The sequence below is a fragment of the Saccopteryx leptura genome, chromosome 1 (assembly GCF_036850995.1).
Source record: "Saccopteryx leptura isolate mSacLep1 chromosome 1, mSacLep1_pri_phased_curated, whole genome shotgun sequence".
NCBI classification, from domain to species: domain Eukaryota; kingdom Metazoa; phylum Chordata; class Mammalia; order Chiroptera; family Emballonuridae; genus Saccopteryx; species Saccopteryx leptura.
This window is the reverse complement of record NC_089503.1, coordinates 95,841,844-95,859,003: the sequence shown is the minus strand read 5'-3', so window position 1 is coordinate 95,859,003 and position 17,160 is coordinate 95,841,844. Positions and strand designations below refer to the sequence as shown.

Here is a 17,160-nt window from a genome sequence, read left to right as displayed (position 1 = left end):
ACATGAGAAGAAGAAGAGATAAAGAAGGAAATGGAGAGCCTATCCAGACAATTAACTGAAAAATTCCCAGTCTATGGAAAGAGTTATACCCTCGAATGCAAGTAGCAAACAGAAAGCCTAGTTACCTCAACCCAAAGAGGCCTTCTCCAAGGCACATCTTAAAAAAATTGAAAACACCAATGACAAAGAAAGAATCATCAAGGCAGGTAGAGAAAAGAAGACCATAACATATACAGAAAGGCCCATCAGGTTATTATCAGACTTCTCAGCAAGAACTCTACAAGCCAAAAAACAGTGGACTCAAACATTCAAAGTACTAAAAGAGAACAATTACCAGTCAAGAATATTATATCCACAAAAGTTATCCTTAAAATATTAAATAAATAAAATAGTTGTCCTTCAAATATCAACAGATTCCTCAAAGAAGGAAATGCTTCTTCTACCAGATACAAAGAAAAAAAAACACAAAACTACAAGTAAAAGTTCCAAGATTACAATACAAACAAGGATAATCTGTGACAACAAAAACATAATAGGGATGAGGATAAAGATCTGAAGTAGCAAAGGAGGATGAAAGGCAGAAGTACTCATAAGACAAAGGGCTCTTGTATGTATGCAACATTTTTCCTCAATAACCTAATGATAAACACCCATGAAAAAAAAATTAAACTGAAATACATAGCTTGAAAAAAAAGGAAACAAAGAAAAGAAACATGGAATGCCACCAAACAAAAACAACTGACAGAAACACAAAAGAATTAAAGGAAACACAGAGTTACCAGAAAACAACATAACATGGCTATAGAAAATCTTGTGTGTCGACAATTATGCTAAATCTGAATGAACTGAACTTCCCAATAAAGAGGTACAGAGTAGCAGATTGGATCAAAATATAAAACCCAACCACATTCTGCTTTTAGAAGACACATCTAGCTGCATGGAAAAAGTAGACTCAAAGTGAAAGGTTGGAAAACCATTCTTCAAGCAAATAATACCCAAAGTACAGCAGGTATAGCCATACTTGTATCTGATAATACTGATTTCAAGACAAGAGACAAAGATGGACATTTCATAATAAAAAAAGGAGACACTATATCAAGAAGGGGGTAAAGAGAGACAAATGTATGTTGACTTTGGGTGATGGGCACATAGTGCGTCAACAGTTCAAATGCTATAGAGATGTTTACCTGAAACCCAGGTGTTTTTATGGACCAATGTCATCCCATTAAATTTAATTTCTATATATAAATATATATATAGTTGCTTGGTAAAATATATTTTTTAAATGATTACTCTAAGCCTCTGACCAGCAAGCAAACTGACCATGGACTAAGTGGAAGGGTATGGGGTCATATATAATTTACATGAATGCAACACAATTTATGTTTGTCAGTCATAAGGAACAAAAAGAAGACAACACCATCAAGTATAGTGGTAAAGAACACGAGTTTTGGTGTCCTGGGTTTGTTTCTAGCTCTTGCTTTCAGTAGCTATAAGCTCTTTAACAAGTAGCTTTACATCTTTGTATACCAGTCTCTTCGTTTGTCTAGTAGGCATAAATATAAAGCCACTAGGGTTCTTTTTGAAGATTATGATAGTAGTGTTTCATTACCAAACACATATCTCTACATCCCTCTCAATGAATGGTAGCTGATATCAATAATAATACTGTTGACATTATAAATATAGTATATGACCTTCGTATTCAATCAGATCCCAGCTCCATCACTTAATAGTTGTACGACCTCGAAAAGTTGCTTAATTTCTCTGAGCCTCATCTTTACATTTAAAATGAGTATAATACCTATCTCTTTGTGGAGAGTGGTTAAATGAGAATTATTTATGTAAGGGCAGGCACGCAACAGATGCTAGTTCCCCTTTGACCACTTTCCCTAAAGAATAATGTCTAAAATTTTACCATGGAATCTAAGGTCCCTCATAGTATCACCCCAGGCTTTTTCCAGTGTCAGCTCCAAACATCTTTACTCTCTCTTCCTCCTTCCTATTCCTAACTTCTCTCTCCCACCTCATTAGCTTCTACCTTTAGATCTCAGATTATGTTCTTTGAGGAAATAGCCCCTTTTGAGATTCTAATCTAGGGAAAAGAAAAGCCCACATCTGATCTTGATAATTAAGTAGTCAATAGCTCTCTTACATCAACGCTCATAGCCACTTTGGGGAGAGTTTGATCTCTTACAATATGATACATTTTTCAACTTGAAAAACTTTATTACTTTGTCTTTAAAACGTTTGTGTTCCTGCACACACAATTGCGTTTCTCTGACCTCCAATCTCTCTTGCCAGTTTTGCACTTCCATTACCTTGTTACTAGTTCCCAGTACTAGGGATGGCAGTTACTATGACAACCACAGAGTTGTCGTGAGCATTAAATGTGTGACACAACTACAATTCAGTTTTAACTGCTTGTTGCATTAGAGGAATTGAGCCCAGCATTGCCATTATTTTCAAGAGACTTTTCCAAGAAAACTCAGATTTCTATGTGGGTTTTTTTGGGTTAATTTTTAAGATTTGTGGCCTTGTCCAGCTGGCTCAGGGGTAGATCATCAGCCCGGCATGTGGATGTCCCAGGTTCCATTCCCAGTCAGGGCACACAGGAGAAGTGACCATCTGTTTCTCCACCCCTCTTCCTCCCCCCTCTCTCTCTTTCTCTCTCTTCCTCTCCCACAGCCATGGCTCAATTGGTTCAAGTGCATCGACCCCAGGCACTGAGGATGGCTCAGTGGATCCTCAGCCTCAGGTGCAAAAAATAACTCAATTGTGAGCATGGCCCAGATAGGCAGAGCATCGGTCCCAGATGGGGGTTGTGGGGTGGATCCTAGTTGGGGCACATGTGGGAATCTGTCCATCTTACCTCCTCTTACTTGGAAAAGGAGAAAAAAAAATTTAAGGTTTGCAACAAGTGTGAAAATCAAAAAGCAGATGTTGAAAAATGCCTAAACACACTGTGTGGGCCTTCCATTTGCAATCTCTGCTCTAGGATGTTTGGATAGCACTACCAATGATTCCTGTGTGCATCCTGGGTTCATCTTGACTGTACTCCAAGCACCTGGCACAGTGTCGGGTACATAGAAGGTACACAATAAATACACCTTCAATTAATGACTTGCATGGACATTTTCTTTTATAGTTAAGTTTATCCATTACTCAATATAACTTTTGGAAAATATTTATAGGTTTCACCTCTTAAATTAGTTCCTATTAAAGATCTGCCACTAGTTTTCTCCAGCTGTTAAATGTTGCTATACTTTGTACTTTGCTTTCCAGTTTGTTTCAAAATATTCAGGATTCATCCTGCTTGTGTCAGATATGGTCATTTTCAACTGCCTTGTCATCACTTTGGATTTATGGCAACATCCCTTTCTACAACATAACACTCTCAGTGCGGAGAAAACAGTTTCACTGTCTAAGTAATAATAGGATTAGTCCAGGGTTGTTTTATTCCCCATCAGAGCATCTTCCTCAAATATTAGAGTATTGGAGATGGTTGTTTCTATTACTTGCTTCATTCATTCAAAGATAATTCACTGATAAATAATCATTAAGAGCATACTTGTGTGCCTGGCAGAAAGAAGTGAAGACTAATAAAATACAATCTTAATTTCAGGAAGCTTACAAAGGTAAAACCAGTAAGAGTATAGTATAATATGTACTATAAAGAAAAAGAAATATACACAGGAGAGGCAATATAGCCAAGAGTTTAAGGGCATTGGTTCTAGAACAGATCTCCCAAATTCCATTCTTGACTTCATGACTAACCAGCTGTTTGAGCAAGTTATTTAACATGTGGTTTGGTTTTCCTATCTGTAAAGTGGGGTGTAATGAAATATTACCTCGTAGGATTAATATGAAGATTTAAGTGAATTAATGTGTAAAGTGTTTAGAAAAGTGTTAGGATAAAGTAAGCTCTTAATACATGTTATCTGTTACTATATCTGAAGGTACATTTAACCCTGTATGTGTGGTTGGTGTGTGAAGGTAGCTAGGTAAAGAGAAAGAGCTCAGAAAGATTTTCCCGAAGTAATTATTGATGTGATGTCTTGAAAATTTATTTCCTCAACAAATATCTACTGCATATTTATTTACTATATACCATGCACTAGATAATTAGTATAAAGTAATAGAGGTTGGCAAATATAGAAGGAAAATTTCCTAGACTATTGGAACAGTAACTTCAAAGTCATGAAGATGTGAGAGGTCAAGACAAGATCTTGCAAATGCAAATAGCTCAATGAGGCAAAATAGAGTAAGACTTGAAGAAGGGCAAGAAACGGTAAGAGAAAGAAGGGGGGTGAAGTTGTCAGATTGTAGGCAGCCTTGAGTATCACACTATATGGCATTTGAAATTTCTCCCATAAACACAAGTTGCCAAAGAAGGTTTTAAGCAGGGAAGTGATGGGATCAGATGTGTTCTTGAAACATTACTTTGGTGATCATATTAATCTGAGCCAACTCAAATTTTCTTTAGGAAGTGAGATCTCCTGCCAAACTCCTGATCAGAGAATGAGAATTGTTTTCTATACAAATCAAAACTAACAAAGTTTAAAATAAAAGCACTTACAAGTTAGGAAGTGAAAATGAATTTTCCACATAGTCAGTATAAATAATACTTTGGTCTGGAGCCTGAAGTATTTATCTCAAACAGAAACCTTATAATATAATACACGGGACTATCTGAATGAAATAACCAACTCCAGCTTGGGCTCTGTATCTATCTCATTTAGTGTATGTGTGTCTCATTCATTCATTTAACCAAAACACATGTTTTATGCCAGACACTGCTCTGGGTATTTGCAATACAACAGTAACAAAAATAAATAAAATATTCCTGCCTTCTGGAATACAGATAGGTCATAAACATTAATAATAACTAAATTACATGAAATATTAAAAGGACATAAATATTATTGAAATAAGAAAATAGAGCAGAGAAAGAAAAATTGGGACTGTCCATTCATGATAGGAATCATAATAGAACGACTTCAACACAGAATGAAAGGAACTGCAAAACCCTTCCACAGTATAAAATTCACAATAAACTCTGTGGCGGGTGCAAAGTCCTGTCACCACTCATGAGTCGAAGCAGCAAAAAGAGGTTTACCCTGATAAACTATATATATTATATAAATTTCTATATCAGCATGACTATTTTAATTATATACAATATACATGCATGAGTAATAAAGACTGTGTAAGTTTATTTTAAGCAATGTGATATGAACAAGGCTTAAAATGGGCTGGGACATATATATCTGTCTATCAATTCCACAATAAACAATTCTGGGTTTGGTGGTGGTGGTAGTGTGTGGATGTGTGTGTGTTTTGAACACCATCTAGTGCTTGGAATAAGCCTGCCAGAGCCCTATTCCTCTACAAACTGTCTTGATAACAGCCCAACCCAGCAGGAACCTTGATCTTTTCTTTTTCTTACCATGAAAATAAACAAACCCTCCTTCAACAACCTAGTATCATAGAGTAGCGTCCTTCACCACTCATCTGCCCTTTATGTAGGCCTGTCTCCAAGGGAAGAATGCCACCTACCGAATCATCCGCACCAGTCAGCCTAGTCCTGTAAAGTGCAGCAACATTTAACCCGGCCGGCTCCAAATCCCCTCCCTCTGATTATTCTTTTGCCTTAAAAAAATTTTTGCCACTAATTGAGCTAACAGGAAGTTATGTTCTCGGCGCAGATATCTGATAAACATTTCCACATATTGTAGCCTGCTCAATAGCTAAGCCAGATTTTAGTCCTCTGTCTGCCTTTTCTTCCAGTGCGTTTTCACGTTTGGAATGCCCCTCTTTCTGCTGTGCACAGACAACGGACACTGCTGGTGCAAATTGGGCAGGGGTGTTGCCCGGCGATTGCACAAGCCAAGGAGGGTGACCGGGCAGGCTAATGATCGGGATGGCACAGGAGGTCAGACGATGCTGTGGGCTTCCAAATGTGTTCTGCCGCGGCACCCTGCGACGTGCAACACCATCTCGAGGCCTCCAGGGTGGGGGTGAGGTGAGGGGGGGGGGCTCTGCAAGACTCTTGAAGTGAAGCAGAAATTCCTGCAACTCCTCGGTTCAGGCTCAAGTCTCCCGAGCTGCGCTGATCTGCGCGCTGCTGGGGCGCCATCCTTCGCGGGCTCGGCGCGGGAATGGGGTCTGTGCGAGTGAGGTGGGCGGCGGGAGAGGCGCGTGTCCGTGCACTAAAGGCCCCTGTTTGTGACACCAACCGGTGAGCTCCTTCGGGCTGGCGGCGGACTGCGGAGGTCAGTCGGTGGCCTGCGCCCTAACATATATATAGGAAGACGCAGTGCCGCTGCGCCGCAGGCCTGGCAGCCGCGGCAAGTGCCGCGCTAGAGCAGGCGGCCGGGGGCGGGTCCCCGCGGGACGCCCGCGCGGAAGGGCGGGCCGAGGCGAGGCGAGGCGGGGCGGGCGGCAGGCGCGAGCGAGCGGCGCCCCTGCAGTCACCTCCAGCCCGCAGGGTCCAGCGCAGGCGGCGGTACATGGCCCCGACGGGAGGCGCCCGGAGCCTGGCTCCCTACCTGAGTCCGGTGACCGCCCGGGCCCTGCGCGTTCTCGCCCCTCCGGCCGCGGTCCCGCGGCTATGACCGTGTGGCTTCCTCCTGGACTGGGATTTACTTGAAAGTCTTCTTCATGGAAGCGATGTCCCCCCAGCAGGAGACTCTAGGGAGGCAGCCGGGGCGCTCCTCCTCCCTGACAGGCATGTCTCGGATCGCGGGAGGCCCCGGCACCAAGAAGGTGAGGACGCCGAGCGGGGCCCTGCTCCTGCCGCTGCTCGTGCCCCCTGCGCGGACCATCGGGGCGCGGGAGCCGGACGCCGCGGGGATTTAACACTCGAGGCTCGTGGCCCCGCTGCGTTCGTTCTAGAATGTTCCCGCCTTACTCGCCCTCACTCCTAGCCCCACCGGCACCGCAGTCTTCCCAATCACCCGGTACCCTTCGCGTTCGAGTCGTAATCACTCTCGCAGCGGACCAGCAGCCTAGTGTCCTTTCTCATCTCCATCCGCCACGGTCCGGGGCGCGGGCCCAGGATCGGGGTATCGCCTTTCCCCGACCCTTCCTCTCCTCGGCCCCAGGGCCTCCCCCGAGGACCCCGGGCGCTCACCGTCTCTTGACGGGGTCAGCTCCGAGGTCGAGAGGGCTGGCGGCGTCCGGCGGGGCGGGCGACCCGCGTTGAAGAAGGTAGGCGGCGGGCGCGGCAGCCCGCGGTGTTTGGGTTGAGTGAGGCGGTGTAGAGGGGAGGGAGGGCGCTGGCGCCCAGCGCGGCGTTCACGGAGACTCCGGGGTCTCCGAGGTGGTGGTCGGACTTCTAGGTAAGCTTAGCATGCTAATGTGCGACACTGCGGGGACGTGGAGGTTTGGTTCGGTTCGGCTTAGAACCGGGCTGGGTGGGGCCGGTGGTCTGCGGTGGAGGGTCGGATGGGTCGAGATTTGGGGCCTTCGTCCAGTGCTCCACCCCTAGCCCTCGGGACTTGGCTTGGCTGGAGAGGGGTCTGGGTGTCGCTGTGGACGTGGGAGTGGCACGCGTGTTCCCTGTCAAAGCTGGGAGGAGGGATGCGGCCAACAACTTGTAGCGTTCCGTTAGGATAAACGCAGCGGTGCTGCGGCGTGCTGATTCCGACCCGCTCAGGTTTCTCTGGAACGGGTCCTTTTGCAAGTGCACGTGGGCCGCCAGCGGCCGGCCTCTGCTGTTCTCCGGAGGAATCGATTTGGGTGTTTCTAGACACTGGGTGTTTCTAGACACTGGGTGTTTCTGCTCTTGCTCCTCCCCTCCCCCCAAGACCTTCTGATGTTTGGTCGTTTTTGCTCTTCCCTGATGGTTCCCTTCCAGCTTCTCTGGAAACAAACTGTTAGATCATCTCTTTTTACGGAACTGTCTTAATACATTGCATTTATATAATTAGAGCCATGAGGGGTTGCGCAGGCTCCCTGATTGTCTGATCTTACTGCCCTTCACAACTTCTTCCCACCAGCATCCTGGTCGACTAGAGGTCAAGTGAAGAATGGTGAGATCCGTGTACCGAGTATAGAAGTGTCTGTGAGCTCCCAAAGACCTTGGCCATGTCGCAGAGCCATCTAAGAGTGAACTTGATGAATTAACAGCTGTAGTGTAGGTCAGCCTTTGATGTATTAGACTGCGGTTTGTCCTTGTCGGTTTTCTCCTTCAGAGATACAGGGAGTGTGTGTGTGTGTGTGTGTGTGTGTGTGTGTGTGTGTGTGTGTGAGAGAGAGAGAGAGAGAGAGATTAGCATTATATTTGGGAAGGTAAATGAATGTTCAGAAATTAGCATAGGTGTTAAAGCAATTTTTATCCTTGTAAACCTAAGGATTTGGGGGAAATCAAAGATTTATATTCCTGAACAGTTCTCTTCCTCTTTTACTAAAGATAATTAGGCTTAAGCACACTGCAAAGAGAGAAAGCATTTGAGTGACTTGATCATTTATAAGGTAGTACTTGCCCAGTAAATGAAAGGTAGCTTTGCATATGAAGCCATTGTCCTTAAGATGATGTTCATTATAAATCGTAATGGACTGTTACATTGCCAATCGAATCTTTTCCTTTTTGTTAAGGGAATGGATTCTGCCAGTCTGGTCTTTCTTTCTATAGCTTTTACTTACTCTGGAGCAGGGGTAAGGTCGACAAACTGTTTCGTTTTGCTTTTAATATATTTTTCAGAAAAGTGCATTTCTTATTTTAAACATTAGTAGGCATATCTGTTTGATTTCAGACTTCCACATTAGCAATAGAAAATAAAAATAAAACAGCTTCGTTTCTAAATTAATTATTTAGAAAAGAGGTGGTGGGTCCCTGGTGTAGTTTGCTGACCCCTGCTCTAGAACATTGCTGTTGTCTAGAACTTCTGTGATGATGGAACTGCCTTTTATCTACAGTGTCCAATTCAATGGCCACTAGCTACATGTGCCTACTGAACACTTGCAATGTGGCTGGTGCAACGTGAGGAACTAAATGCTTTTAACAGCATCACTGAAGTATAATATATTTTTAATAGATTCACTGAGGTATATTAAATTGTACAGATTTAAAGTATGTAAATCAGAAAGTTTTAACATATGTGAATACACCTGTCAAACCATTACCACAGTCAAGGTAATGAACATATTTATCATCCCCCAAAAGTTTCCTCGTATCCGTTTATAATAGCTTTGTTCCCTTCACTTTCCTAGGCAATTATAGACTAATTTGCATTCTCAATAATTTTATAAAAATGGGATCGTTCTGTGTATTCTTTTTGCATGGCTTGTTTAACTTAATATAATTAGCATTAGAGTCGTAATCACTCTCCCAGCGCAGCGGGAGCAGCCTAGCGTTCTCCAGGATTGGGGTGTCGCCTTTTCCCCGGCCCCTCCCTCTCCTTGGCCCCAGGGCCTCCCCCGAGGGAGGGGGAGATTCATCCCTGTTTTTGCATGTATCTGTAGTTTATTTCATTACTTATTAGTAATCCATCATATATTTATTCATATGATGTAGTAATATAGTAATACACAGTTTGTTTATCCATTCACCTATTAATTAATAGTTGGTTAGTTTCAGGTTTTGGCTATATAAATAAAGCTTCTGTGAACATTTATGTACAGGGCTTTGTATGGACATATGCTTTCTTTGCTTTGGGGTAAATATTTAGGTGTTAAAAGGCTAGATAATATTTTAGTGTATGTTTAACTTAAGAATCTGTCAAATCATTTTCCAAAGTTGTTTTACATTCCCACCAGCAGTGTGTAAGTGCAGTTTCTCCATATCGTCACCAGCACTTATCTTTTTTATTATAACCATCCTAGAGAGTATAAAGTAGTATCTCATTGTCGTTTTGGTTTACATTTCCCCAATGACTGATGATGCTGAGCATTGTTTCACATGCTTACTTGCCATCCACATGTTATCTTTAGTGAAGTACATATTCAAATATTTTGCCCAAACTTAGTTGGGTTGGTAGTTTTCTTATTATTGGGTTTAAGAGTTATTTATATATTCTGGATTCAAAGACTTTTATCATATATCTGCTTTGCAAATGCTGTCTCCCATTCTGTGGCTTGTCATTTTATTTTATTTATTTATTTATTCATTTATTTTTAGTGAGGGAGGAGAATAGACAGGGACAGAAGGACAGAGAAAGAGAGAGATGAGAAGCATCAATTCTTTGTTGCAGCACCTTAGTTGTTCCTTGAATGCCTTGACCGGAGGGCTCCAGCAGAGTGAGTGATCCCTTGATCAAGTCAGTGACCTTGAACTCAAGTCAGCAACCTTGGGACTCAAGCCAGCGAGTGACCTTTGGGCCCAGGCTAGCGACCATGGGGTCATGTTCTTGATCCCACGCTCAGGCTGGTGACCCCTCTCTCAAGCTGGTGAGCCTGCACTCAAGCCAGCGACCTCAAGGTTTTGAATCTGGGTCTTCTGATTCCCAGGCCAATGCTCTATCCATGGTGGCACCGTATGGTCAGTTTATTTTTTTAAGTGAGAAGAGGAAAGATGAGACAGACTTCCACATGTGCCCAAACTGGGATCCACCCAGCAACCCCTGTCTGTGGCCAATGCTTGAATCATCCGAGCTATTTTTAGCACCTGAGGCTGACGTGCTAGGACCAACTGAGCTATCCTCAGTGCCCAGGCTTGAACCAGTTGAGCCACTGGCTGTGGGAAGGGCCTATACTCTATCCTCTGAGCCAGCCGGTCAGGGCCTTATTTTATTTTCTTAACAGTATCTTTCGAAGAACAGAGTTCTTCATTTTTATGAAGTTTGATTGTTCATTTTTTTAAATTTAATTTTACTTCATAGTGATTTATTTGAATTTGAATTTAAATAGTCTCAAGTGTCTAGTGGGTACTGTTTTGGACAGCACAGCTCAAAAGAAAGAGATAAAACAATAATAATTTAAAAATTCATAAACAGTTATAACTATTATCAAAGAAACAAGCATGACACTGATTTAAACAAACATGAATATGAAGTAAGACCACTCTGGCATTAGAGCGTTCAGGCTTAACTCCTTTTAAGTGATGCTTACCTCCTTTATGGGTGACAGAGATTTCTGGAACAGGGAGCAATTATTCAAAGGTTCTAAGGTATGAAATAGCATTATATGTTTGAGGAACTAAGAAGTCAGCCTCACCCTGGCCAGTTTGCTCAGTGGATAGAGCATCAGCCCATCATGCAGATGTCTCAGGTTCGATTCCGGTCAGGGTACACATAAGAAGCGACCATCTGCTTCTCTTGCCCTCCCTCTCCTCCTTCTCTCTCTCTTTCCTTCTCGCGCCAGTGGCTTGGTTAGTTCAAACGTCAGCCCTGGGCACTGAGGATGGCTCAGTTGGTCCCAGCATTGATCCCAGATGGAGGTTGGTAGGTGGATCCTGGTCAGGGCACATGCAGGAGTCTGTCTCTCTATCTCCCCACTCTCACTTAAAAAAAAAAAAAAGTCAATCTTTTGTCTCTTTATTTTGCAGCTACATTTAACCTCAAGCAGAATTACCTAATTGGTTCATCCACCTTTATTTACTAGTCAGATGATTTGAGTATTTCCAAAAATCAAAGGTTTTTCATCACTGCAGCTCTTTAAAAAACTACACAATAGATTTGTACTTTAATTTCTTAAAATATATATCTAAAACATAATGACAACATATGGATAACTCAAGCTATAGAATTCTGGATAGTGTATCCTTGAGGATATTCACATTTAAACAGAATTTTTTTGTGTGAAATGAAGTAGAAGCACATGTTAGAATAATTTCAGTTAGAGATAATTTGTGTCATACTCAACTGCCTGACCCTTTTTTTTTTTTTTTTTTTTTTAGTGTACTAATTGAAAACTTTTTAAATAAAATGGGTATTGGGTTAGGGAAGAAAGTCAAGCACGGAAAGTAAGTCAAAGCAAAGGATTTTAAAATATCTCCAACATTTTAAACTGTGGCAGCTGCTATTGTATATACTTCATTCTGTCTTTTTGGTCTACACTACATTCTCTGGGTCCAAATCTGTTTATAACAACTCATTTTAGAACACCCCTGTGAGCTGACTTTGGCCATGTGTGTCTTGTGTTAGGGTTTGAATGAAGCATCTTGGTGAGTAAGCTTTAGTTTTATTCCTTAACACTGAAAAAAACATTATGCCTATGGTTAAATAAGTATCCTGCTGAGTCCTTTTCTGGTGTTGTTCGTAAAGTGAATTGCATAAAATCAAGCACATTAGATTGTTTTGGTGGACAGGAGTCTTTTTTTTTTCTCCTTTTTGAGAGAGTGAGAGAGAGGAAGTGAAAGAGGGGAAGGAGAGAGATGAGAAGCACCAACTTGTAGTTACTTCACTTTGCTTCATTTTAGTTGTTTATTGATTGCTTCTCATACATGCATTGATAGGATCAGGGGGAGGAGGTGTTCAAGCCAAGCCAGTGACCCCTTGCACAAGCCAGTGAACATAGGATCATGTCGATGATCCTGCACTCAAGCTGGTGACCCCATGCTCAAGCAGGGAGCCTGCACTCAAGATAGTGACTTGGGTTTTGGAACTGAGGACTTTCTCTTTCTGGGTTGATGCTCTATCCACTGCGACACCACTGGTCAGGCAGAGAGGAATCTTGAATTATCAAAATGTGAAATAGATTGATCAGAAAAGACCTCTGTTATCACTGGTATGACCTCTGAACTTCTGACTATATTATGTTTCTTTGTCTGTAAAATGGACATAATAAACCATATCCTGTATATCTTACAAGGTTGTTTTTTATAGGCCAAAAGAAGAAAGTATATATATGAAAACACTTTTTTAAAAAGTGCAAAAACCATTAGTATATAAGTTATACTAGATGAAAATGGGTATATTTATTATACAATACATTTTTAAATAAAATATGTATTTTCCGATGGCTTTAGGCGACCCCGATGGCTTTAGGCGACCCCTGTGTTTTGGTCATTCGACCCCCACCGGGGTCGCGACCCACAGGTTGAGAACTGCTGGTATAGAGCAATAAAGAGTTCTATTTCTTTGAATTTAATACAAGAACATTTACATGCAAATGGGTGAATGCTATCTGTCCTTTTCAGCTCAGGCTGCCATAACAAAATACCATAAATTGGGTGTCTTAAAACAGCAGACATTTATTTCTCACTGTTCTGGAGCCTGTGAATTCCCATGATCTGGATGCTAGCTAATTTAATTTTTGGTGAGAACCCTCTTCTTGGCTTTGCAATTGGTCATTTTGCTGGAGGAAGAGGGAGAGAGAACAGGAGAGGTGAGAAAAGGACAAAAGGAGAAGGAGAAAGATGGAGATGGAGCTAGATACCTCTGGTTTCTTCTTATAAGGGCACCAATCTCATCATAGGGGCACTACTCTCATGATGTCACCTAAACTTAATCACTTCCCAAAGATCCTTGCCTTCTAATACCATTAAATTTGGGGAGGGAGACAAACATTCACTCCATGATACTATCCTTCATGACAGTCACCCTGGAAGCTCATAAATATCAAATATTAAAAGGTAGCAACTTGAGCAAAAAGATAAGAGTTTATTGTTTGTAATTTATGTAGCAAAGGAAGTTTTTAAAACCTAAGTGAATGCCTAACTATATGTAATACACATAAATTATATTAGTAGGTATTATTAATTTACTTCTATAGAAGGAACTGAGCCAAGGATACATGTAGTAAACAGAGTTGGAGTTTGAACCTGGGTTTTCCAACTCTATTGTTTTTTTCCAACAAGATTATAGATATATTTGTTATTTGTAACATAGGACATAAGGAGAATATAGATTTGAGTTATATGTAACCAGCTGAGAAAAGTACATTTTTCTTCTGAGAAGTAATTTTATTCTTTGGGGAACAGAGTCTCCACCCTCTCCATCTACCATTGAGTGTAATGTTCTCTGTTGCCAATACGTAAATGTATTCTTCAGGGTTCTTCAGAGAAACAGGCCAATAGAAATCTTGTGATCTGCAATCTGCAGGCAGGAGAGAGACCCAGGGAAGCCAAAGGTGTAATTCACCACCATCTTTTCCTGAGGCCAAGAAAGGATGAAATGGGACATCCCAGCTCAACAGTGAGGGAAATGGGAGGAGCGGAAAGTTCTTCCTTCCTCCACTTTTTGTTGTTGAAAGACCCTCAAGAGATTGAATGATGCCCACTCACTTTGGGGAGGACAATCTACTTTACTGAGTCCAGCGATTCAAATACTAATCTCACTTGGAAGTACCCTCACAGACATACCAGGAAATAATGTTTTATCTGGGTCCTCATGATCACTCAAGTTGACAAAATTAACCATCCCAAGAAATATTGACTAATAGTGACAATAGCACAGTCGTTGGTGTAATTACTTCGGACATTTGTGATTTTTATGCCTTCGTATCTGTCATTTTCATATGTTTTATATGAAAGGCGTTACTGTTTCCAGAGCTCTTCAGCCAGGCTTGATTTCCATGTTGCTGTCTCAGTCTTGCTTTGTGTTGGGAAGCTCTGCATATTCTTCAGACTCGTAAAACTATTTCAAAGTCATGTATAGGTGTCCTGAATCCTATGCTTCAGCTGATTCCACCATGAAGAATGATATGTGTGGGAAACCCAGTTGAAAATTTCTCCATTTAGTAAACATTTCATATCATGAATCTTTTCTATTTTTTTACTTTTTTCTTTCTTTTTTTTTTTTTTTTTTTTAAGTGAGAGGAGAGGAGATGGAGAGACAGACTCTCGCATGCGCTTACCTATCGGAATGCACCCAGCAGCCCCCATCTGGGGCCCATGTTTAAATCAACCAGGCTATCCTCAGCGCCTGAGGCTGACACTCAGGCCAACTGAGCTATCCTTACTGCCCGGGGCTAATGCTTGAACCAGTTGAGCCACTGGCTGCAAGAGGAGAAGAGAGAAGGGGGAGAGGGAGAGAAGCAGATGGTCACTTTTTATGTGTGCCCTGACCAGGGACCAAACCCAGAACATCCACACACTGGGCTGATGCTCTATCCACGGAGCCAACTGGCCAAGGCATATCATAAATCTTGAATACAGGAAAAAACTTACTCCCATAGTTATTTTTACTTAAAATGCAAATACAATAGTGCCTTTTAACATTGCAAAAGAAAATTTAATTTTTGTGACTATAGTATTTTTTATATAGTGAAAGTTAAGGATAGTCTTATTTTTACACATTTGTGAAAAAAAGTAAGTATTAATTTTGAATATTGAGCATTCAAAATTAAAATAGAGAGTTGTAACTTATAGACTGAAAATTCGCTAGTCATGGATACCTAAGTAGTGCTGTCATTGCTTTTGGCTGAAGTGAGGACTTTCATAAAGCAGTTTATCATTTCCTGGGATTTCCGCATTCTGCCAGGTTATGATTTGGTGAAAGGTCTGCAGGACAAAGGGTGGAACATGTTTGCTAGACTGGGGCAAGTGAGACAGCTGATAATAGCTGCCGAAAATGAAATTCTGTCTTCAATAATTTAGTTATTCGAATCCTTTCACAGTTCCTGTCTTGCCATCCAAGACTTAGTGACTTCTTTTCAAAGTAAAGACATCTTGTACCTTATAGGACCACATATAATTTAACAAAAATATGTGATTATAAAGCTTACCTTCCTACAAGGTATCAGTAACTGAAAATATACTAGATTTCAACTTGAAGTGCCACTAAAACATGTTATAGACTATATATAAACCTATCTGTACATACAGTTGTGTACATAGTGCTTTGAGGAAATATATGTACATTTTATTATTGTGATCACCCTCATGTCTCCAGAGCATTTGACAAAACTTCTGTTGTGGACTAAACATATTCCCTGCCAACTCAGATATTAAAGTGCTAAGCCCCAGTATGAGAGGGTTTGCAGGGCATTTGGAGATAATTAGGTTAGATGAGGCCATGTGAACAGAATCCCCATGATGGTATTAGTGCCCTTATAAGAGACCAGAGCACGCTCTCTGTCCACCATATGAGGAAGTAGGCAGAAGGCAGCTGTCTGCCAATCAGGAAAGGGACCCTCACCAAGAAACCCATCTGCGGGCACCTTGACCTTGAACTACCCAGTCTCCAGAATTGTGAGAAATGCCTATAGTTTAAACCAGCGGTCCTCAACCTTTTTTGGGCCACGGACTGGTTTAATGTCAGAAAATATTTTCACAGACCGGCCTTTAGGGTGAGACGGATAAATGTATCACATGACCAAGACAAGCGTCAAGAGTGAGTCTTAGACGAATATAACAGAGGGAATCTGGTCATTTTTAAAAAATAAAACATCATTCAGACTTAAATATAAATAAAACGGAAATAATGTAAGTTATTTATTCTTTCTCAGTGGACCGGTACCAAGTGGCCCACGGACCGGTACCAGTCCGCAGCCCGGGGGTTGGGGACCACTGGTTTAAACCATCCAGTCTGTGTTATTTTGTTACAGTAGCCTGAGCTGACTTACTCTGAGTGAAAAGTTTGCTCTCCTATTCTTCCTGTTGCTATCTCACATATTCTAGAACACAGGGACTCTCAAGATTTCAATATGTGCAGAAAGCCTGCAAGGTGAATGAATGCTCAGTTTCGTTACGGCAACTGCAGCAATTTTTGTTTTGAGGGGTTTTTTGTTTTGTTTTGAGGCAACCTAGGATGGAGGTGATGTTCAGCTTTTCTTTACTTAGGGAGAACTTAGCCGTCATGTGGGAGTCTAGAAAGGAAGCAGAGGCCTTGTTTCAGCCACCAGTAATGAGGCTTGTAGGCAGCACAGCACAGTTTGTTTTATAACTTTGTTTCAGTCTGATTGTCATTATCTAGGACAATTTTAGATTAGAAACACCCAACTGACAGCAGAAGTAGCCCAATCAGCAGTGAATGCCAGTGCTGTATTGAACAGCCTTGACCTAATTTTGACAGACAGCTGTCACATGGCAGCACAACTGAAAGGTAAAACCTGTTTTTAGGATGTCTGGCCATTAGTGTGTGGACTCTCAAAGTAGAATGTGCCCACATCAGCTCATATTTCAAAGATCTGAAAACTCACCTGCTCTGTGGCCTTTTGCTTCCCTTGTTTACCTGGGTGCTAATTTATACCTAGAGAAATGTCTGTATTTCCACTTTTACCCCTACATTCAGCTTCGACAGTAGCCATTTCTAGGTTACACTCTATTTGAATCTG

General features: G+C 41.7%; 1 protein-coding gene across 3 annotated transcripts in view; it reads left to right on the top strand.

Annotated features, from left to right (window-relative positions):
• Positions 1-6,092: 6,092 nt before the first annotated feature.
• The window catches only part of ARHGAP20 (Rho GTPase activating protein 20), a 108,434-nt gene continuing 97,366 nt past the window's right edge, over positions 6,093-17,160 (top strand). Inside the window, exon 1 of one of the 3 annotated variants that reach the window (XM_066371639.1) lies at positions 6,093-6,241. Coding sequence is in view for 1 of the 3 variants with exons in the window: in XM_066371638.1 (XP_066227735.1) it covers positions 6,664-6,768 (105 nt within the window). In the remaining 2 variants the exon portion in view is untranslated. Of the gene's footprint in view, positions 6,276-6,446; positions 6,769-17,160 lie in introns of those variants that run through there. The other 2 variants (XM_066371640.1, XM_066371638.1) reach the window with 2 other exon arrangements.